Consider the following 22,127-nt stretch of genomic DNA (forward strand, 5'->3'; position numbering starts at 1 on the left):
CTCTCTGCTGTTAACAAGCAGGTTCCCACCTCAGGACTTTTATAACTGTTGTTCACTCTGCCTGGAATAACCTTCCCTCAATTACATGCATAAATAGCTCCTTTACTTCCTTCATATCTTTTGTTTTTTACATTTATTTTGAGAGAGAGAGAGCGCACACATGAGCAGGGGAAGGGCAGAGAGAGGGAAAGAGAGGATGCCAAGCAGGTTCTGCAATGCCAGCATGGAGCCTGACTTGGGGCTCGAAACCACGAACCATGAGATTAGCCGAAACTGAGTTGGATGCTTACCTGACTAAGACACCCCGGTGCTCCACTTCCATCATATCTTTATTACCTTTTCAGGATGCCTTCCCTAGCCACACCATCTAAAACTTGAATTCCCTTCTCTCACTGTATATGCCCTTCTGTTTTACTTTGTCTCTTAATATTTTTCACTACTGAATGTATGTTATACTTAACTCACTTACCTTATTATCTGGTCCACGACAATGTAAGTACCATGACAGCAGAGAGTTTCTCTTTTGTTCAGTGCTATATCCCAAGCATCTAGAATTATTCCTTTCACACAGACAGCATTCAATAAAGGGAGTGCTGATGGATAAATGAATTAGTACCTGAAGAATCTAGAAAACAAATTTGAAAAGAGAATACTGCTTCAGAAAAATATTTTAGAAAACACCTATTTCACAAAGATTTTTAAAATGTAACCAGGGGCGCCTGGGTGGCTCAGTCGGTTAAGCAGCTGACTTCGGCTCAGGTCATGATCTTGCGGTCCGTGAGTTCAAGCCCCGCGTCGGGCTCTGTGCTGACAGCTCAGAGCCTGGAGCCTGTTTCAGATTCTGTGTCTCCCTCTCTCTGACCCTCCCCCGTTCATGCTGTGTCTCTCTCTGTCTCAAAAATAAATAAACGTTAAAAAAAATTTAAAAAATAAATAAATAAAAATAAAATGTAACCAAACTGCAAATTAATGAAATTTTATATCTATGAGGTTAGCAAAGATTACTAATAGTGGATAACCATTGTTATCAAGGGTGTATGAATACAGCAATCTTATACTATGCCACTAATACTGTAAATTATTGGAACCTTACAGGAGAATAATTGGATAGCTTTAAGGAGCCTTTAATAACCACATATATTTTGACCTATCAGTTCCCCTTCTAGAAGCCTACCCCTCCACCTCCTCCCCCAAATTAGTAAGTGCATTATAACATATGACAACTAGTTGTGATAAACACATTGTTCATAATGGCAAGAAACTGAAAAAAACAAATTACCCATCAACAGGGGTAAATGTATTAAACTGTAGAGCATGAAAAACTTTAAAATGACGACATACATTTGTAAATGTTTAAATGGGAAGATATTGTGTATTGTTAAATGACAAAGGCAGGTTACAGAACTGTATGTGTAGTGTGATACCAATTTCTTAGCTATTATGGACATATATAATAATATAGCAATGCATGAATGTATTCACAGAGGAGTGAAAAGATGAGAAGTAAATTTTGACGGTGGCTGGCAGAATTATGAACGTTGTTTTCCATGACCTTTTCTGTATTTTGCGATTTGGGGCGGGGAGTCGGGGGCAAGGAGCATGAAGTTGGTACGCAAACAACGAGGCTAATACACAAAAATAAAATTTAACGTAAATAAATACCAAGTGTTGGGGCTATCGATATCTCACATAAAAACACATTTTCAATTACCATAACCAAAGAAATGAGGCACTGATACAAACAGTCGCACAAACCTACACACACAACCGTGCTCTACCTTTCATCCACCGAGTTTATCATTCACTCACGATCCCACAATCACGCACGTTCGCACCCACATTCATACTGAAACGTAAAAGGAAAAGCACACCCACAAAATCCGCTTACACACACGTTCTCACGGCCACACTCAGTCACAAATGTCTGGCAAACAGTTCCATCACGCGCCACTCCCACGGCCGCAGGGAACCACCCGCACCTGCACAGCCCTGCCGGCATCCTCCTCCAGCACGCAGGCACGGGGTCCGCAGGCCCCTACTCCCAACCAGCACAAAGGGTCCAGGGCTCAGAGCTCGAGGCCTCCCGAAGACTCACCAAGGAGCCCGCGGATACAGGCCCAATCCCACAACTCAATGCCGCCCAAGTGGCACAACCCCTGCGGGCTGAGTCGGAGGCTCCTGTAAGGTCAGCGTCGGCTGTGACTGAGGGCAGCACGAGCCTCGGTCCGTTAGACGCCGGACAACACTTCCCAGAGGCCCCCGCGGCTCACGGGGGTGGGGGCGGGCCGGCTTTCTTGTCGGCGAGTAGCGGTAATTAGCGTACCGCTGCGTTTAAGGGCGCCAAGATCTGCCCTGGAGGCTCAACAGTTTTGCTGCAGCTGCTTCACTTGAGCCCGGCACTCCACTAGGAGCCTGGAAGTGCAACTTGGTGTTGAAAAGAATCTGAAAAGGTTAGCAACTTTTCGGCCGAGGACTACATTTCCCAGAGGCCTTCACGGCCAAGTCTATTTTCTGCGCAAAGTGCCTGCCTTCTTACGGTTGGCTGGGTCGCCGGTTTCCCGGTGTTACGGTGCCTGATACGTGAAGGAAGCTCCGCTGAGTGGGTTTAGTTCCGTCTTGTCCGGGCCCCACACGGACTTCAGCAGGGTGAAGACTGGGAAAAGTCAGGGGCCCGTGGCGGGACGAGATGGACCAGCTTGACCCTCAAGTTCCTGGCAGGCAGAAGAGGGGAGTGGTGTTGTGTCACCGTGTGTGGCAGATTTAGGCCGTGGACCTGGTGGTAGGGCGTCTATGGAGTCCAGAGACTCTCAGGTCCAGTGACTGAGGGTCGTGCGAATTTGCGACCATTTGTATGACAATGGTCGCGTTGTATGTTCTTGTGACCGTTTGATTCTGACCCTGCAGTTTTTTCAGATACTGTGTGCTTTTGTCAATTCTTTGTGTGTTTCTGCTTTTCGGACTCGAGCCTGCTACAATATTGAAACTTACAAGGTTCCGTTTATAAACCACAGTCACCAAGATATTAAATGGGAGGAATTTTAAACGTTTGTGAATCCATGTAACTGAAACACCCATGCTTTTTTATTCTCTGTTACTCCACTACTGCCCTAAAGATTTTTCCTTTTTTTTCAGCATTTCATATGGGTCAGGCTCTGACTTGAGAAGAAATAAAAAACCATTGACAATGAAAGTTGAAGACTGCAGTAATTTTGCAGAAGAGACTAAAATGGAGAAAATGCCTCTGAAAACACTAGCCCAATGCTTTTCTGCTATGATAGGCTGGCAATGAGAACGAAATGCTGCAGACTACAGCATACTAAATATCAGGAACTTGTAGTTGTTGGAGATTATCAGAGAGGCTACTGACTCATAAGCTTACCATGAAGCTATATAAAGCCCGTAGGACTATGGTACCTCTAGGATGTCTTCCTTTCACTAGATGATATTGGGCGCTGCTTCAGAGAGTGTGAATTGGTCTGGGAAGGGACAATAAACTCCCAAACACTACATAAAAGGAACGTGCCCTCCAAATGAGTTTTGTTTGTATTTTGTCTTTACCAATAGTAAATTTTTTCCTGTCTTCTGTAAGAATTATTTTTGCTTATCATTTTGTTAAGATGATAAAAGAACAGAATTGGGTGTTCTGTGTCCATCCAGCTTCCTGATTTTTTATACTTGGAGATTTGTCTAGATCTCCTTTTATTTCTGTTAACTTTGCCTTATATATTTTGAAGCTCTCTTATTGGATGGAATACATTTTGAGTTGTTTGAATTGTAATAATTTCCTGTTGGATCAGTCCTGTTGGAGTTTACTCTATTTATAATGGCTTTTTTTTTTTTAATTCTTGGTCTATTTTGATATTACTATAGTTTAACCATCCTTCTTTTGGTTAGTGCATGGTTTATCTCTATCCTTTTGTTTTTAACCTGTTTTATTTTTAAAGCATGTCTGTTATTAAACAGCATTATTTTAAGATCAATAATGACAATCTTAATCTTTAATTTATATTTAGTGAATTACATTTAATGTAATTGGATTTTGGTCTACCACCTTAGAATATATTTTCTTTTTTGGCCTAGCTTTTAATATTAATTTTTTATTTTGAGATAATTCTAGATTTGCATAATTCAGAGATCCTGTGTGCCCTTTATCCAGTTTCCTCCATTGGTAAGTAACATCTTCCAAAATTATGTATAGTGTCACAACCTGGGTATTTACATTGATACAGTGAAGGTTTAGAATATTTACATCATCACAAAGATAGTTCATGTGTTCTTTTGTAGCCACACCCACTTCCTTCCTGCCCACAGCCCCCTGTTTAAGGCCCCACAACCCTAATCTGTTCTCCCATCTCTGTAATTTTACCTTTCAAGAATATTATATAAATGGAATGATATAATGTGTAATTTAGGCATTGGCTTTTTCATGCAGCATAACTCCCTGGAGATTCATAAATGTTTTTACATGTATAAGTAATTCATTTTTATTACTGAGTGGTATTCCATGTGGATATACCACACATTGTTTAGTCAGTCACTCACTGAAGAACATGAGTTGTTTCCAACTTTTGGTTGTTATAACTAAAGCTGCTGTACACATTCATGTACAGTTTTTTGTGTGAACATAAATTTTCATTTCTTTTAGGTAAACACGTAGGAAGGATTTTAGAAGGAATTTGTCAATGTATACCAAAAGCACAAATGAAAAAAAAAAAAACTATCTGGGATTTTGATTGAGATTGTGTTGAAAATACAGATCAATCGGGGGAGAAGTGCCATCTTTCAAATGGTGAAAGTCATCGCATGACTCATGAACATAGTATATATCTCCATTTATTTAGATCTTCATTCATGTCTCTCAGCAATATTTTGTAGTTTTTGACATAAAAGTAATGAAATCTTTTGTCAGATTTACCCCTAAGTATTTCACAGTTTTTGGTACTATTTTAAATGGAATTTTTAAAAATTTCACTTTCCAATTGTTCCTTGCCAATTTCTGATTGTACCTTGTATTTCATATAAGAACACAATTGATTTTTGTACCTTGATCTTGGAACCTATTAATTTGCTAAAGTCGCTTAGTGTTTCTACTAGAATTTTGGAGATTCCATTGGATTTTCTACATTAAATGATTATGTCACCTGTGAAAAAAGACATTGGTACCTTTTCCTATCTGTTGTGAATTGTGATACCCATTTATTTTCCAGTATGCAGGTACCACCCACAAAATTTGGGTGGGGTGTTGAGACTCTTGATGCCATACACACACCAAGAGGGTATGAAAAGTTTTATTACTCACATAATGAGGCTTCCTAGGAAAAGCAGGACAGGCTTCCCAAGAAAGTCTGCAAATGGTTTGCAAGAGGAAGGAAAGGAGACTGGCAGGGAGGGTTTTTTTTTTTTTTTTTAATATTTATTTATTTTCTTGAGAGAGAGAGAGAGCAGGGGAGGGGCAGAGAGACAAGGGGACCAGGGACCTGAAGCAGGCTCTGTGTTTACTGGATTAAGGTTGGTATGATATACTTTGTTTTCCTTTTAATATTTGTAGAATCTGTAGAGATGTCACTTCTCTCATTCCTGATATGGGTAGTTTATGTTATTTCCCTTTCCTTCCTCATCAGTCTGGCTAGTTTTATCATATTTATTAATCTCAAAGAACCACTTTATGGTTCCATTGATTTATTTTATTTGTTAGTTTTCTATTTCACTAATTTCTGCTCTGATCTTCATCATTTCCTTTGTTTTACTTACATTGTGTTTTATTTGCTCTTCTTTTTCTAGTATGTCAAAATGGAAAAGTCATTGATTTGAGACTTTGATTTCTTCTTTGCTAATATAGTATTTGTTTCTATAAATTTCTCCCTGAATACTGCTTCAGTGGCCTTCCATAATTTTTATATAGTTTTCATTTTCTTTTGGTTCAAAATACTTTCTAATTTCCTTTTTGATTTCTTCTTCAACCCATGGGTTATTTTGAAATGTATATGTTTCTGGGGTGCCTTGGTGGCTCAGTTGGTTAAGCGTCTGAATTCTGACTTTGGCTCAGGTCATGATCTTGTGGCTCTTGAGTTTGAGCCCCACATGGGGCTGTCTGCTGTCAGTCAGTACAGAGCCTGCTTTGGTTCTTCTTTCCCCCCTCTCTCTGCCCCCCCTCCCCTGCTTGTATGCTCTCAAAAATAAACATTAAAAATATTTTAATGTATATGTTTCCAAATATTAGAGAATTACCCACATATTTTCAGTTACTGATTTCTAATTCAGTTTCATTGTGGAAAGAGGCTTGTTTTCTGGTCCAGTATATGTTCTACCTTTGTAAATGCTCCAGGTACACTTGAAAAAAATGAGTATTTTTTTTGCTATTTTTGGTTTTGCTCTGTAAATATCAATTAGCTCAATGACAGTGTTTTCCAAATCTTCTGTGTTTTAGCTTATTTACTGAGAGTGGTATTGGAATCTCTGACTTACCACTGTGGATTTTCTCTTTTCTTAGTTTTATCAGTTTGTTGTTTCATGTATTTTGAAACTATTGTTAGGTGCATTAGACACTTACAATTGTTATTTCCTCTTGATGAGCTGACCACTGTATTATGAAATTAACTTTATCCTTATTGTTTGTTCTGAAATCTTCTTTGTAGATATCAATACACCTACTCCAGTTTTCTTTTTTTTTAATAGCTTTATTGAGATATAACTCACATGTCATACAATCCACCCATTTAAAGTATACACTTCCATTTGTGGTATGTTACATTATTAAATTTTTATATGACCATAAAATGTATAACACAAAATTTGTCATTTTAAGAATTTTTTATATGTGTACAATTCAGTGGCATTAAGTATGTTCACAGTGTTGTACAATCACCAATACTATCTATTTCCAAAATTGTTATCAACTTATTATTATTATTATTTTTTTAACATTCATTTTTGAAAGGCAGCGAGAGACATAGCGCAAACGGGGGAGGGGCAGAGAGAGGGAGACACAGAAACAGAAGCAGGCTCCAGGCTCCAGGCTGCAGGCTCCAGGCTGCAGGCTCCGAGCTATCAGCACAGAGCCCGACGTGGGGCTCCAACTCACGGACCATGAGATCATGACCTGGGCCGAAGTCAGCCACTTAACCGACTAAGCCACCCAGGCGCTCCCAAAATTGTTATCAACTTAAATGAAGACTCTGTAGTCACTAAACACACTAGGCAATCAACTCTCAATTCCTCCCTCCCCACATCCCCTGGTAACCTCTTATTTTCTTTCTCTATGAATTTGTCTAATCCAAATATTTCATATAAGCAGAATACAATATTTGTCCTTTGTGTAGGTTCAGTTCACTTTGCATAATTTTTTCAAGATTCATCCATGTAGTACCATATTATCAGAACTTTATTCCTTTTTATGGCTGAATAACATTCCATTGCATATATATACTACATTTTGTTCGTCAGTTTATCTGTTGATGGACATGGGTTGTTTCCACCTAGTGGCTATTTTGAATAATGGTATAATGAACATTAGAATACAAGTATCTGTTCAAGTTCTTGCTATCACTGCCTTTGGGAGTGGAATTGCTGGGTCATATGGTAAACTATGCTAAGCTTTTGAAGAATTGCCAAACTGTTTTCTTTAAAATTTTTTTTTTAATATTTATTCATTTTTGAGAGACAGAGACAGAGCGCAAGTGGAAGAAGGGCAGAGAGTGAGGGGAGACACAGGCTCTGAGCTGTCAGCACAGAGCCAGACATGGGGCTCCAACCCACGAACTGTGAGATCATGACCTGAGCCCAAATCAAGAGTGGGACGTTTAACTCACTGAGCCACCCAGGCACCCCTGTTTTTCATTTTGGTGAAGTCTGATATATCTCTTTTTTCCTTTGGTTGCTTGTGCTTTTGGTGTCGCATCTAAGAATCCATTGCCAAATCCAAGGTCATTCCAGCTTTCTCTACACAGCATTAGCATGGTGTATCTTTTTCCATCCTTGTACCTTTAACCTATTGGTGGAGTTAAATTCAGTTTCTCATAGGCAATATATGGTTGAGTCATGCTTTTTTATCCCCTATGACACTCTGTTGCCTCTTAATTGGATTTTCAGATAAATTATATTTAATCTGATTATTGATACAAACCTTCCGTCTTGCAATTTGTTTCCCATCTGTTTTTTGTTCCTTTCTTTATCTGACTTCTTTTGGATTGAGTGATTTATGATAATTTATGATTCCATTCTATCTCCCTTGTTGGATTATTAGCTATAACTTTTTGTTTTCTTAGTTTAGTAGTTGCTATAGGACTTAAGAGTATACATCTTTCACTTATGGTGTTTGTTCAAGTGATATTACTTCACACAGAACGGAGGAAACTTCCAATAGTTTATTTCCATTTACTTCTCTTCTCTTGGTCTTTGTGCAATTGTTGTCATATGATTTACATTCACATCCTAAACTACATTGTTTATATTTTTGTTTAAACAATAATTTATCTTTGGACAAGATTTAAATAATATTAAAAAAAGTCTTACATATTTACCCAGTAGTTATTATCTCTGATGCTCTTCATTCCTTGTGTAGATCCAGATTTTTATTTATTTTTAAAAAAATTTTTTAAAATGTGCATTTATTTTTGAAAGAGAGACAGAGTGTGAGCGGAAGAGGGACAGAGAGAGAGACAGACAGAATCCGAAGTAGGATCCAGACTCGCAGCTGTCAGCACAGAGCCTGAGGTGGGGCTCGAACCCCTGAGCTGCAACATCATAACCTGAGCCAAAGTCTGATGCTTAACCGACTGAGCCATCCAGGTGCCCCCAGATTTTTGTTTTTAAATGTTTATTTATTTTTGAGAGCGAGTGAGTACAAGTGGGGGAAGGGCAGAAAGAGAGGGGGACAGAGGACCCAAGGCGGGCTCTACGCTGGCAGCAGAGAGCCAGATGCGGGGCTTGAACTCATAAACCGTGAGATCATGACCTGAGCCAAAGTCGGATGCTTAACCAACTGAACCACCCAGGCGTCCCTGGAACCAGATTTCTATTTGTTACTCAATTATACATGTAGGGACCCATGGGTAGCTCAGTTAAGCATCCAACTCTTGGTTTCAGCTCAGGTCATGGTTTCACGGTTCTTGGTTTCACAGTTAGGGGCTCATGGTTTCATGGTTCTGCACTGGTAGCATGGAGTCTGCTTGGGATTCTTTCTCTCTCCCTCCCTCTCTGCCCCTCCCTGCCCTCTCTATCAAAATAAGTAAACATTAAAACAAAATTACACATGTATTAAGCCTCTTGAGGTTGCCCTTCTACTCACTTTCTATTTGCTATTTTTATCTTTATTTTTGTATTAATTTTTTTTTTTTACATTTATTTTTTAGAGACAGAGACAGAGCATGAGCAGGGTTGGGGCAGAGAGAGAAGGAGACACAGAATCTGAAGCAGGCTTCAGGCTCTGAGCAAGCTGTCAGCACAGAGCCTGATGCTGGGCTTGAACCCACACCCATGAGATCATGACCTGAGCCAAAGTCAGATGCTCAACTGACTGAGCCACCCAGGAGCCCCTCTATTTGCTATTTTTAAAAGTTTATTTTGTTTATGTCTATCCCAGCACCTCCAAGAGCATCTGGCACCCACTAGGTGCTTTCTAATTTGATACCACAAGGAAAAATTCCACACACCATCCACATCCACTAGTATAATCCTCAGGATCTGTCCACACACACTATTATATCACACTTCTACTCCACTTTACACCAGGCAGTCCCTTTCTATTATAGCACATTCTCACACACAACACAATCTCACACATGGTCACAGAAAAACAGCATGCCCGCCCCAACACCTAGGGTTTTACACGGACACACAATGACAGAATCAGAGGGTCGTGGCACCACTCACAAAATTAGCCAGGTTACAGAACTTGTTCAAATTTAAACACCATTCTAAGGGAGTATAGAGTCAGATTAAAGTGGTCAGAGTGGTGTGATCAGGGAAGGCATTTTTGGAGATGTGACATTTGTATCTGAATGGACAGAATAAGGGAACTTGGAAGACACCCGGTAGAAGAGCCATTTTAGGAAGGGAGGACACATTCACACCAATCATCACCAAATCACAAATACAAGAACGGTATGCGAGGGTGACACTTTATACCCCGACCCTTTCCCTGCGATCTTCGAGGTAACCATTTCCGAAGCTGAAACGCTCTAGGGAAGTCGGGACCTGCGCACTCTACTCCCTGCCCTCCCTGTCCCACACACTTTTTCGGGTACCCCAGCACAACTGTAGGTGCTCGCCCCTCACTCCGTTTGCGTGGGCGCGCTCCCGAACCTCACCCCCTGCGGCTGTTCCGCGACTCTAAGTTCTGCGCCTGGTTGCTAAGAGAGGTGGACGGAGCACTTGTGTCTGCGCACTTCAATCGTAGGCCATCTAGTTGACACTCTACCCCGTTCCCGTGGCGGACCCAGGCTCCGAAGTGAGATCTGGGCTCCCACTGTAGGGCCAGGAAGAAGTCAGCGTGGGAGGACCCAGGGCAGAGGGGCGGTGTTACGAATCCCCCGGCGGAGACGCGCCAGTGTAGTCGGACTCTGCAGCGCCGCTTTTTCTGGTCCGGACTACATTTCCCAGTGGCCCCTGCGATTACTGGGCCGGCGGCCCCTTTGTGTCCTCCGGAGGCCCAGTAGCTTCTTTCCGGGCCCGCGGGGGTGGGTTCCATAAGACTCTTAGGGCAGGAGGTGGGCCGGGGTAGAGATTGCCTGAGCATTCAGGGCGGAGACGGGATCTTCCCGCAGTTACTTCTGCAGGTAGGGAATGGGCTGAGGAATGGCTTGTGGGTCACCCGGTCGTCGGTTTCCGGGCCCTCGGCGTGACTCTAGGTGCGAGATCGTGGTTGGTTGTCATACAGTGTGAGACTGTCATCCGATGTGCCTGTGCACGTCGTATCTGTGACTGTGGGTGCGAGTGAGTCGATAGTTGATGCTACAGAGTGAGACTGTAAGTGGGGGGGTGGGGGGTGTGGAGGGTATTGTGTCCCCCGTTTGTTCCAGTACCCTCGGCCTCTTTGTGACTGGGGTTGTGAGAGTGAACGTCGGTTGCTAGTGTTTGAGACTTCAAGCTTTGGGAGAGCGTGACGGTCGTGGCCGCTGACTGTTCTGTGTCAGCAGACGGTGGTTGGCGCTATAGTTTTTAAGAATGAGTATGTGGGGGGACTGATTGAGACTATGAAGCCAGCCAGGTGATGCCGGTGTGCCACCAAGTTTCAGAACCACTGGTCTATTGGAGAGGAGAGAGAGTGTGGAGTCAAGAAGACCTTTATTTGATCTTGGTACAGTTAGTCATTAGTTGTGTGCCTTTATGTAAATGATTACATTCCTCAGAGTCTTTATTTGTAAAAATCGAGAAAATCTACTGTTAAAATAATAAGGAAGTGATTTAGGCATGGGTTAACTTGTATGCAAACAAATTTCTAGGTCTCCAGTATGCTTTCTTTCTATTGGAAGGAAGGGTGTAACAGAGGAAAGAGAAGCCGAAAAATTCTAGGCTGGTGATTCTGGATGCTATAGGGAAACCCTACCTTTTCTTGTTCTTTTCCCCATCTCAGTCATCCAAGGACACTGCCATTTCCCAAGAGAAGAGCCAAGAAGAGGAAAGAATGGCTGTTGGACTTCTTAAAGCCATGTACCAGGTGAGTTGGTGTTTTCTATTTCCTGAATGATTTTCCTGCTCTTCAGATGTCAAAGCAGACATTAACTTTGCTTATGCTGACACTTTACTGAGTAACTAATCTCATGTCACTTATTAAAACTCTCCAGCAGTTGATTCCCACCTCATTCAGGATACATGCTGAAGTCCTTGCCTTGGCCGGCAAGACCATACATAATCTGGTCCCTGACTATCCTTCTGACCTCATTTTGTCACTCTGCAACTCACATACTCAGTTCTAGCCACACTAGCTAGCTTCCTTGTAGTGAACGGAGTACATTCTTTTTTTTTTTTTTTTTTTGCTGAGTACGTTCTTAACTCATGACCTTGGCACTTGCTGTTTCCTCTGCCTGGAATGCTGTTCCCCAAGATACAGACCAACTTCTTCATTAGTCTCTGTCCAAACATTCATTCACTCAACATTTTTTTATTAAGCACCTATTAAGTAAAAGGTCTTAGTCTTTGGTCCTCTTCTTTTCTCTATCTACACTCACTCCTTTGGAGATCTCAGTCTGTCTTATGGCTTTAAATGCCATCTATATGCTGACAACCACCAAATTATATACAGCCCAGTCCTCTCTCCTGAAATCCAGACTTCTATATCCAATCAACTAGACTTAGTATCTTCACTTGGTTATGTAGTAGATATGTCAAACTCAAACGTCTCAAACTTGGTGAAACAAGCCACTGTAAGTTTGCGGGCATAGAAGTGACATATCTAACTCTCATTTAATAAAATCACTCTGGCTACTATTGAGAATTAACCAAATGGAACAAGGATAGAAACAGGGAAACCAATTAGGAAACTCTCACATACTTCCTTATCTCAGATGCTCAACTTAAAAGTCTTCCAATCGTGAAGTTCTATTTGTTCTATGTTCAAAATGTATCCAGAGGCTGACGACTTTTACTGCTGCTTCCATTCTGGTCTGAACTGTCATCTCCTACCTAGATTACTGCTATAGTCTTCTAACTTTTCTGTCTGCTTCCACCCTTCTTTTAGTCTATTCTCAACAAAGCAGTCAAAGTGATTCTGTTACACATGTTCTGTTATGTGATTCTTGCAGGAATAGAAATAATGGAAAATATAGACAACTCTTTCAAATAATTTAGCTGTAAGGAAGTAAGAGAGATGGGTGGTATCTGAAGGATAAACTGGTCAACAAGGTTTTTAATTTGAACTGTAATTTTTAATGTTTATTTGAGAGAGAGAGAGTGTACATGTGCAAGTGAGTTGGGGAGGGGTTAAGAGAGAGGAGAGAGAGAATCCCAAACGGACTTCATGTTCAGCATGGAGCGCAGTGTGGGCTTTATTCCATGACCATGGGATCACGACCTGAGCTAAAACCAAGAGTTGGTTACTCAACCAATTGAGCCACCCAGGTGCCCCAACAACAAGGTTTTTTAAAGATGGGTTTATATCTGTATGCTGATGTTCAAGATTCAGTAGAAAGGGAAATTTGAAGATGAAGAGAAGCAAAGAGGGGAGTGATGGAACACTGCTTGAGTAGGTGAGAGGAGCTGAGGTCTAGTGGACAAGTGGAAGGGTTGGCCTTTATTAGGAGAGTGGCTGTTCATATAGAGTAGTAATAGGAGCAAGTTAGAGTATGTAGGACAGATGCAGATATATGTGTAGATGTTGTAGGAATTTCTGGAAATTCTCTTTGAATGGCTTTTGGTTTTTCTAGTGAAACAGCAAGATCACTAGTAAGGATGAGGAAGGAGATATTGAAGACTTGAGGAGAGAGGAAAACATATGTAATGGTCATTTAGGAGAGTGGGGAAATGAATGGACTAGAGAAATGTATCATATAGGTAGCATTTTGGTCCACTTGACGTTAGTGTCATGAATTTAAAGTGAGACCAGATAGCATGATTGGTGTGACTTTCTCCAGCAAAGTTCAGCTGTTCAGGGTACAGAAGTAGAGTATTCTGAGAGATGGCTGTGGTTTAACCAGGTGACTAAGGGCAGGGAAACTGAGGGTATATCCATAACAAATGGTTGTGGTAGGAAGTGAGGGAATGTGGGGTTGAGAAACATTGAAAATGTGGTAAGTAGAACGTGATTTGTAGGTTCTAGTGGGGTCAGAGAATTTTCCTAATTGGGGTACTAGAGGGCAAAAGTTGGAATATAGGAGGAAGAAGTCAGGATAGTGAGAGTTGAGATTATGGAGGGTTTGCTACTTATTGGTAATGACAAAGTCTGGGGCATGGCAATAGAAGTGAATGACTATACAAGTGTGGAAGACAAGACTACTGGAGGAGAGAAGCGACACAGCTGAGAGCCCTGGATGTTGGGAGGATTATTTATATAGATATTGAAAGGACCAAAGATTATATATGATAGGAGTAGTGCTGGAGAGAGTGACAGTGAGTCAGGTGCTGAGGTGTTAAAGGAATGACAGACTATTGCTATCTACCAGGAATTGGTAGGCAACTAAAACAGGGATGATAGAGTCTGATTTCATGAATGTTTAAAACTAGGTGGCTTTTAGGTAGGTGGGAGGGGTAATGGTCTAGAAACAAATTTAAGGAGCAAAGAGGTCTCTGGGTGCTGTGGTACAAGGAGTGTGGGAGATAAAACAGTCACCACATGACAGGGCTTCAGGGGAAGTAGTAGGTCCTCTCAGGTGGGAGCCATGTTTCTATGAAGGCAAAAAGGTGAAGGGAACTGTTGACTTTCTTCATACTGGCTTGATTATAATTATGAATGGATTTTGAAACCACACATATTTGGTTAGAGGTTAAATTTATTTATTTTCATTTATTTTTTTAAATTGCAGTGTAGTTAACTTCCAGTGCTTAGTTTCAGGTGTACAATATAGTGATCCAACAGTTCCGCACATTACTCAGTGCTCATCAAGACAAGTGCACTCCTAATCCCCTTCATCTATTTCACCTACCTCCCACACCTTTCCCCTGGTAACCATCTTTTTGTTTTCTATATTTAAGAATCTGTTTTTCCTTAAGAGACTCTTAAATACAGAGAACAAACTGAGGGTTGCTGGAGGGGTGTTGGGTGGAGGGACAGGCTAAATGGGTGATGGGCATTAAGGAAGGCATTTGTTGGGATGAGCACTGAGTGTTATATGTAGGTGATAAATCACTGAATTTTACTCCTGAAATCATTATTACTATATGTTAACTAACTTGGATTAAAATAAAATAAAATAAAATAAAATAAAATAAAATAAAATAAAATGTTTTCTGGTTTGTCTTTTTCCCTTTGTTCATTTGCTTTGTTTCTTAAATTTCACATATGAGTGAAATCATATGGTATTTGTCTTTCTCTGACTGGCTTATTTTGCTTAGTATTATACTCTCTAGATCTATCATGTTGCTGCAAATGGCAAGATTTCATTCCATTTTATGGCTAAATAATATTCCATTGTATATATAGAGGTCAAATATTTTAAGAGATCATTTGTTAGAGGTCAAATATTTGAAAGTAATACTTTAAGCTCATTATATTGACATTGTCATTATTTTCATTAAATTTCATCAAAAGAATCATTGAGGGGTACCTCCTGGGTGTCTCAGTTGGTTGAGCGTCTATTAATTTCGGCTCAGGTCATGATCCCAGGGTTGTGGGATCAAGCCGTGTTGGGCTCCACGCTGACTGTGGAGCCTGCTTAAGTTTCTCTCCCTCTCTCTCTCTCTCTCCCTCTCTCCCCCTCCCTCCCTCCCTCCCTCCCTCTCTCTCCCACCTCTCTCCCTCTCTCTCTAAAATAAAAAAAAATAATAAAAAACAGAATCATTGAAAACATGTATGTCATATATTAAAAATAGTTATACATTTATTATATATATTTATATAAGGTAAGGAAAATGTTTTTGGAAGCATATATGTAACATATGAGGGATGTTATTGTTGGTAGAGCAGAGATGAAGAAACTCACAATCTACTTCATATAATTAAATAAGAAAAAAACTTATTGAGTGTTGTAAAACACTTCAATAATTTTTATTCTGTAGAGACAGTTTAACTATGACAAAATTTTATCAAATGCCCAATAAATATTTTCTTGCCTTGACAGATTCACCTCTTTTAATTTTGTAATACATAGTTACCTATATATAAATGTATGCATACATGCACACCAACACATATGTTAGTTTTCATCAGCAGGTGGTCACATTATAGACATCTAGAAATCCAGAATCCAGCTTAATCACAGCATAGCCCAAGTTTTTAAGAACTTTGCCCAGGCCCTGTAGGTAGAACCAGTATTATAAGCAGAACACCCATTTCTTTGAACAAAATTTTAAGTACTCTGGATTAAAGTATTTGAATTAAAAATTTTCTTTAATTTTATTTTTTTAATTTACATCCAAATTAGTTAGCATATAGTGCAACAATGATTTCAGGAGTAGATTCCTTAATGCCCCTGACCCATTTAATCCATCCCCCCTCCCACAAACCCCCCCCCCCAGCAACCCTCTGTTTGTTCTCCATATTTAAGAGTCTCTTATGTTTTGTCCCCCTCCCTGTTTTTATATAATTTTTGCTTCCCTTCCATTATGTTCATCTGTTTTGTATCTTAAAGTCTTTATATGAGTGAAGTCATATGATATTTGTCTTTCTCTGACTGTCTAATTTCACTTAGCATAATACCCTCTAGTCCCATCCACATAGTTGCAGATGGCAAGAGTTCATTCTTTTTGATTGCCGAGTAATACTCCATTGTATATATATACCACATCTTCTTTATCCATTCATCCATCAATGAACATTTCGGCTCTTTCCATACTTTGGCTATTGTCGTTAGTGCTACTATAAACATTGGGGTGCATGTGCCCCTTTGAAACAGCATACCTGTATCCCTTGGATAAATACCTAGTAGAGCAATTGTAGGGTAGTTCTATTTTTAATTTTTTGAGGAACCTCCATACTGTTTTCCAGAGTGGCTGCACCAGCTTGCATTCCCACCAGCAATGCAAAAGAGATCCTCTTTCTCCACATCCTCGCCAAGATCTGTTGTTGCCTGAGTTGTTAATGTTAGCCATTCTGACAGGTGTGAGGTGGTATCCCATTGTGGTTTTGTTATGTATTTCCCTGATGATGAGTGATGTTGAGCATTTTTTCATGTGTTGGTTGGCCATCTGGATGTCTTCTTTGGAGAAGTGCCTATTCATGTCTTCTGCCCATTTCTTCACTGGATTATTTGTTTTTTGGGTGTTGAGTTTGATAAGTTCTTTATAGATTTTGGGTACTAACCCTTTATCTGATATGTCATTTGCAAATATCTTCTCCCATTCTATTGGTTGCCTTTTAGTTTTGCTGATTGTTTCCTTCGATAAAAAAAAAATTTTTTTTAATGTTTATGTATTTTTGAGAGAGAGGGACAGAGTGTGAGCAGGGGAGGGGCAGAGAGAGAGGGAGACACAGAATCCAAAGCAAGCTCCAGGCTCTGAGCTGTCAGCACAGAACCCAATGCAGGGCTCAAACTCATGAACCGTGAGATCATGACCTGAGCCGAAGTCAGACACCTAACTGACTGAGCCACCCAGGCACTCCAAAGTATTTGAATTTTAATGGAACTGGTGATTTTCTCTGCTTGGTCTAGCACAATTTTCAGAGATATAGCAAGCACTTTCTGGTCTCATTTTTGATCCTTTCATAGTTTCTTCAACTTTTCAAACCATTCTTTCATTAATTCAATTTATCCAGCAAATATTTGAATGCCTCATGTGTGCCAAATACTCTTCTATAACTAGGGATATAGCAGTGAGCAAAGCAAAAATGTACTCTACCCTTATGGACTTCACATGTCAGTGGAGGCTGGGGCAGACAATAACAAAATAATTAAGTGCCATGGAGAACAATAAAGGAGGGCTAGGAAACGGGGAACAGGGGTAAGAGTTTGCTATTTTTATACAGAACGATCTGAGAAGTACAAAAGGCCTGAGGGGGAACATGCTTGACATATAGTTGAGGATGTAATATAAAGGAGAGCCCAGTATGCTTGGGGCAGAACAAATAAAGTGAGTATGTTAACAGATGAACTTATTTCACTTCATTTATTGATTTCATTTCAGGAGTTGGTGACCTTCAGAGATGTGGCTGTAGACTTCTCCAGAGAAGAGTGGGATTGTCTAAATTCTTCTCAAAGGCATCTGTACAGTAATGTGATGTTGGAGAATTATAGGATCTTGGTGTCCCTAGGTAAGAATATTTCTTCCAAAATTGAGTTTCTACTCATAAGGGCCTCTTTGCTACCACCATTATGAATCTTTGGATAGCATCCTCAGTGCTTGGCAGAATATCTGTTGCTGTGCCAAAGTAATGGTTTAATATTTGTGGAGTTGCCAGTGGATGGGTCTATTATTAATCTGTGTTGGAAGCTTTAGCTTTCCTGTACTTTGAACACATGTCTTTACACATTTGTCTCCAACTTACTGTAAGCTTCCTCTTCCCCGTTAATCAAAGGATTGGTTATGAGTTCTGGGATATCACAGCATGACCAAATTGTTTCTTTTCATATATGCAGGACTTTGCTTTTCTAAGCCAAGTGTGATATTATTATTGGAACAAGGGAAAGAGCCCTGGATGGTGACGAGAGAGCTGGCCAAAGGCTTGTGCTCAGGTGAGTGAAGAGGAAATAGAAATAGGCAGGCAAAAACCTCTGCAGGTGACAGCTCTGCTGGACATAGAGGTGTCACCCCTTCACTCTTCTTTGGTGGCATGTTCTTGGATGTTCTAGGTTTTACTAGACACTGGGACCTTTTAGAGCATTCTCACAAATTTGTTTTTCTTCCTTTTAATGTTTATTTATTTATTTTGGGAGAGAGGGAGAGAGAGAGCAAGACCTGGGGTGGGGGTGGGGGGCTCAGTGGGCAGAGAGAGGGAGAGAGAATCCCAAGTAGGCTCCACCCTGTCAGCGCAGAGCCTGACACAGGGCTTGATCTCACAAACTGTGAGATTATGGCCTGAGCCAAAATCAAGAGTTGATGTTTAACCAGCTGAGCCAGGCACCCCCCGAATTTGTTATTCTTAACTATCTCTCCTTTAATACTTTGCTCTCTCCTTTCTAAGAACTCTTCCAGTCTTCAAAAAATCTTTTCCTAACCTGATAAGCTTTTGAACTTTACAGACACCTGTAACTCAAGTGCCATGTTCAGATCTTGACACTTACAGGCAGTAAAATTTTGGGCAAGTTACTTAACCTTTCTATAAAATAGGATAATTCTTTTAAAGTACTTGAAGAGTTCCTGTCTCATACTGTGAACTCAAAGGCTGTTACTTGCTATTGCTGTAGTAGTAGTGAATCTCCAAATGCCTCATTTTTCTCTCAGTGGTCAGTTCATTCATTGTTTCATCAACATTTATTGAATTAAAATTTTTTTTTACTGTTTATTTTGAGGGGGGGAGGGGCAGAGAGAGATGGAAACACAGAATCTGAAGCAGCCTCCAGGCTGTGAGCTATCACCACAGAGCCTGACACAGGGCTGGAACTCACAGACCGTGAGATCATGACCTGAGCTGAAGTCAGATGCTTAACCGACCGAGTCACCCAGGTGCTCCAACATTTACTGAATTTTTAAACAAAGTACATGCAAGATGTTAGAGCGCTTCATATTTGTATAAGTAATCAAACAATTGATAGACTAGTAGCAGAGATACAGTATTAACTATAAATAGCATATTTGAAAAGAAAGCTGGTATAAGGACGATCAGACAAAAAGGTGAGAGGCCAAGGAACCTGGGTAACTGAGAAGATGATGGTCTCTAACAAAAACACAGGTCAGGAACACCTGGGTGGCTCATTGGTTAAGCATCCAACTTTGGTTCAGGTCATAATCTCACAGCCAGGGAGTTCAAGCCCCTCCTTGGGCTCTGTGCTGACAGCTCAGAACCTGGAGCCTGCTTCGGATTCTGTCTCTCTCTCTCTGCCCCAACCCCACTTGTGCTCTGTCTCTGACTCTCAAAAAATAAAAAATAGAAATAGAAATAAAAACAAATTAAAAACAACAACAACAAAAACACAGGGCAGAAGCTAGAAACCATTGCAGAGAGAAGAGACTAAAGAGTTTAGGGTTGTGGCATAGGAAGGATTTTTAGGGGCACCTGGGTGGCTCAGTCTGTTGAGCTTCCAACTATTGGTTTTGGCTGGGGTCATGATCTCTTGGTTTTGTGGGTTTGAGACCCACATCAGGCTCTGTGCTAGCAGTGAGGAACCTGCTTAGGATTCTCTCCCTCTCTCTCTCTCTCTGTCCCTCCCCTGCTCACACTGTCTCCGTCTCTCTTAAATTAAATAAATAAAAACTTAAAAAAAAAAGGAAGGATTTTTAGATAGACATAGGAAGCATTAAGGTAAAATGGAGGACTAAAGTTCAAAAGAAAATTAGGGACATTGTAAACATCTCTTGTCACTACCACTCCCCAACTCACCTCACCCCCCGCTACCTCTCTCCAGTCTTTTATGTCCTTGTTCAGTTTTTTAAGAAAAATATTTGATGTGGAACTGTAGTTTCAAGGAACATATGGTTAAATTTTATTTATTAATTATTATTAAATAAATCACACACACAGGAATGTATATTAATATATGTATATAGCTTAAATATTAATAGAACAAAAACCCAGGTACATACTTCTTAGCTTAAGAAATAGAAAATTGTTGGGGCACCTGACTGGCTCAGTAAAAAAAAAATAAAATCTTAAAAAAAAAAAAAGAAACAGAAAATTGTCAATGTTATTATAGACTCATGAGGGCCCCTGCCTAATGGTATACTATTCCCCACCTATGATCCATCCCCAACCCTCACTGGAGAAACCATTATTCTACAATTTTGTTATCTTTTCTTGCATTTTCTTTCTTTCTTTCTTTTTCTTTTCTTCTTTTTTTTTTTTTTTTTTGAAAGAGAGAGAGATTGAGACAGAGCATGGGGGAGGGGCAGAGGGAGAGCAAGAGAGAGAATTTTAAGCAGGCTCCATGCCCAGCTTGAGCACTATTCAGGGCTTGATTTCACAACTGTGAGATCATGACTTGAGTCGAAATAAAAAATTGGACACTTAACTGACTAAGCCACCCAGGCGCCCCATTCTTGCCTTTTCTTTAGTATACCATATACTCCTAAACAAAATATTATATTTTTGTGTTTTCAACTTTTTACATGTGGAAATATATTATGCATGTAATTCTGACTTTTTTTAAACTCAAAATTATATTCCTGAGATTTATCTGTGTTAATTTTAGTAGCTATGGTTTCCTGAATTTTTGTCTGCTCAAATGTAATGTATTCCACCATGTAAACCATAATTTATCCATTGAAGGTCATTTGAGTTGTTTTCATTTTGTGCTATTATAAATGTTAACTTCTGTGAACCTTATATGTGACTATTGGTGTACAAATGCTGGAGTTTATATAGAGAACATAGCCAGGAATTTACTAAATAATGCTATTTACTTTCCAAAGTGCTTGTATTAATTTACATTTCTCATAGTTGTGTGTGAGAGTACTCACTGCTCTATACTCAAAATTGACCAATTAAAAATTTTTTTGCCAATTTGATGAGTGTGAAATATTATCTGCTATACTTGCCATCTGAATTTCTTTGATTACAAAATAAATTGGGCATCTTTTGGATTTGGATTTCCACTTTTGTGAGGTGCCTGCTCAAGTCTTTTGCTCATTTTGGGGAAGGTTGTCTTTTATATATATGCTTGTAGTTTATATTTTTGATTTTGGTATTTTGTTTTAAGTAAACTTTGTATTCTAAAATCATAAAGATATTCTCAAATTGTCTTCTAAAGATTTTCCTTTCATATTTAGGGCTTGAATCAATTGAAATTGATTTTTGAGATTGAAGTAAGAATTTAATTTCTGTGCCTTAGTGGAAAACCAAATGTCCTAGAGTTATTGAAGAAATGAGCTCTCTTTGCTCATTGTTCAGAATGTTACATGACTTGAGTCAAAATCAAGAATCAAATGCTTAACTGACTAAGCATCTTAATGTATCGGATTATAGTATATTTATGGGTCTGATTTTGAGCTCTATTCCATTTCATTGATCTCTGTTTCCTTATGCCAGTACCACACTTTCTTAATTAAAATACTTTATTATAAGATGGGATATCTGGAGCACCTGCGTGGCTCAGTCAGCTGAGTATCTGACTGTTGATTTCAGCTCAAGTGGTGATCTTACAATTCGTGGGATGGAGCCCCATGTCTGGCTCTATGCTGAGCATGGAGTCTGCTTGGGATTCTCTCTCTCTCTCTCTCTCTCTCTCTCTCTCTCTCTCTCTCTCTCTCTCCCCCCCCCCTCCCCTACTCATGTACACTCTCCCTCTCTCTCAAAATAAATAAATAAACATTAAAAAAAAAAAAAAGAACAGGATATCTGTTAGGGCAAGTCCCCTACACCTTGTTTTATGTTTTTCAGAATTTCTTCTTTGCCCATTGGCCATCTGAATAGTTTAGAGCCAACTTGTCAATTTCCACCAGAAAAC

At 40.0% G+C, this 22,127-nt stretch overlaps 2 protein-coding genes across 4 annotated transcripts in view; one reads left to right on the forward strand and one right to left on the reverse strand.

Annotated features, from left to right (window-relative positions):
- LOC128772491 (zinc finger protein 569) overlaps positions 1–2,240 on the reverse strand; it is a 33,616-nt gene extending 31,376 nt beyond the window's left edge. The window contains exons 1-2 of the mRNA XM_053906348.1: positions 2,096–2,240; positions 470–625 (exon numbers count right to left, since the gene is read on the reverse strand). The gene's annotated coding sequence lies outside the window, so the exon portion shown is untranslated. The remainder of the gene's footprint in view (positions 1–469; positions 626–2,095) is intronic.
- A 51-nt stretch (positions 2,241–2,291) lies between these two features.
- The window catches only part of LOC109256559 (zinc finger protein 570), a 37,708-nt gene continuing 17,872 nt past the window's right edge, over positions 2,292–22,127 (forward strand). The window contains exons 1-5 of one of the 3 annotated variants that reach the window (XM_019431983.2): positions 2,292–2,450; positions 4,108–4,168; positions 11,573–11,656; positions 17,713–17,839; positions 18,165–18,260. In XM_019431983.2, coding sequence (XP_019287528.2) covers positions 11,624–11,656; positions 17,713–17,839; positions 18,165–18,260 — 256 coding nt within the window. In that variant the 5' untranslated portion in view covers positions 2,292–2,450; positions 4,108–4,168; positions 11,573–11,623. Of the gene's footprint in view, positions 2,451–4,107; positions 4,169–10,113; positions 10,848–11,572; positions 11,657–17,712; positions 17,840–18,164; positions 18,261–22,127 lie in introns of those variants that run through there. The other 2 variants (XM_019431985.2, XM_019431984.2) reach the window with 2 other exon arrangements.

The sequence above is a fragment of the Panthera pardus genome, unplaced genomic scaffold (genome assembly GCF_024362965.1).
Source record: "Panthera pardus isolate Hobbes unplaced genomic scaffold, ASM2436296v1 HiC_scaffold_18, whole genome shotgun sequence".
Classification (NCBI taxonomy): Eukaryota; Metazoa; Chordata; class Mammalia; order Carnivora; family Felidae; genus Panthera; species Panthera pardus.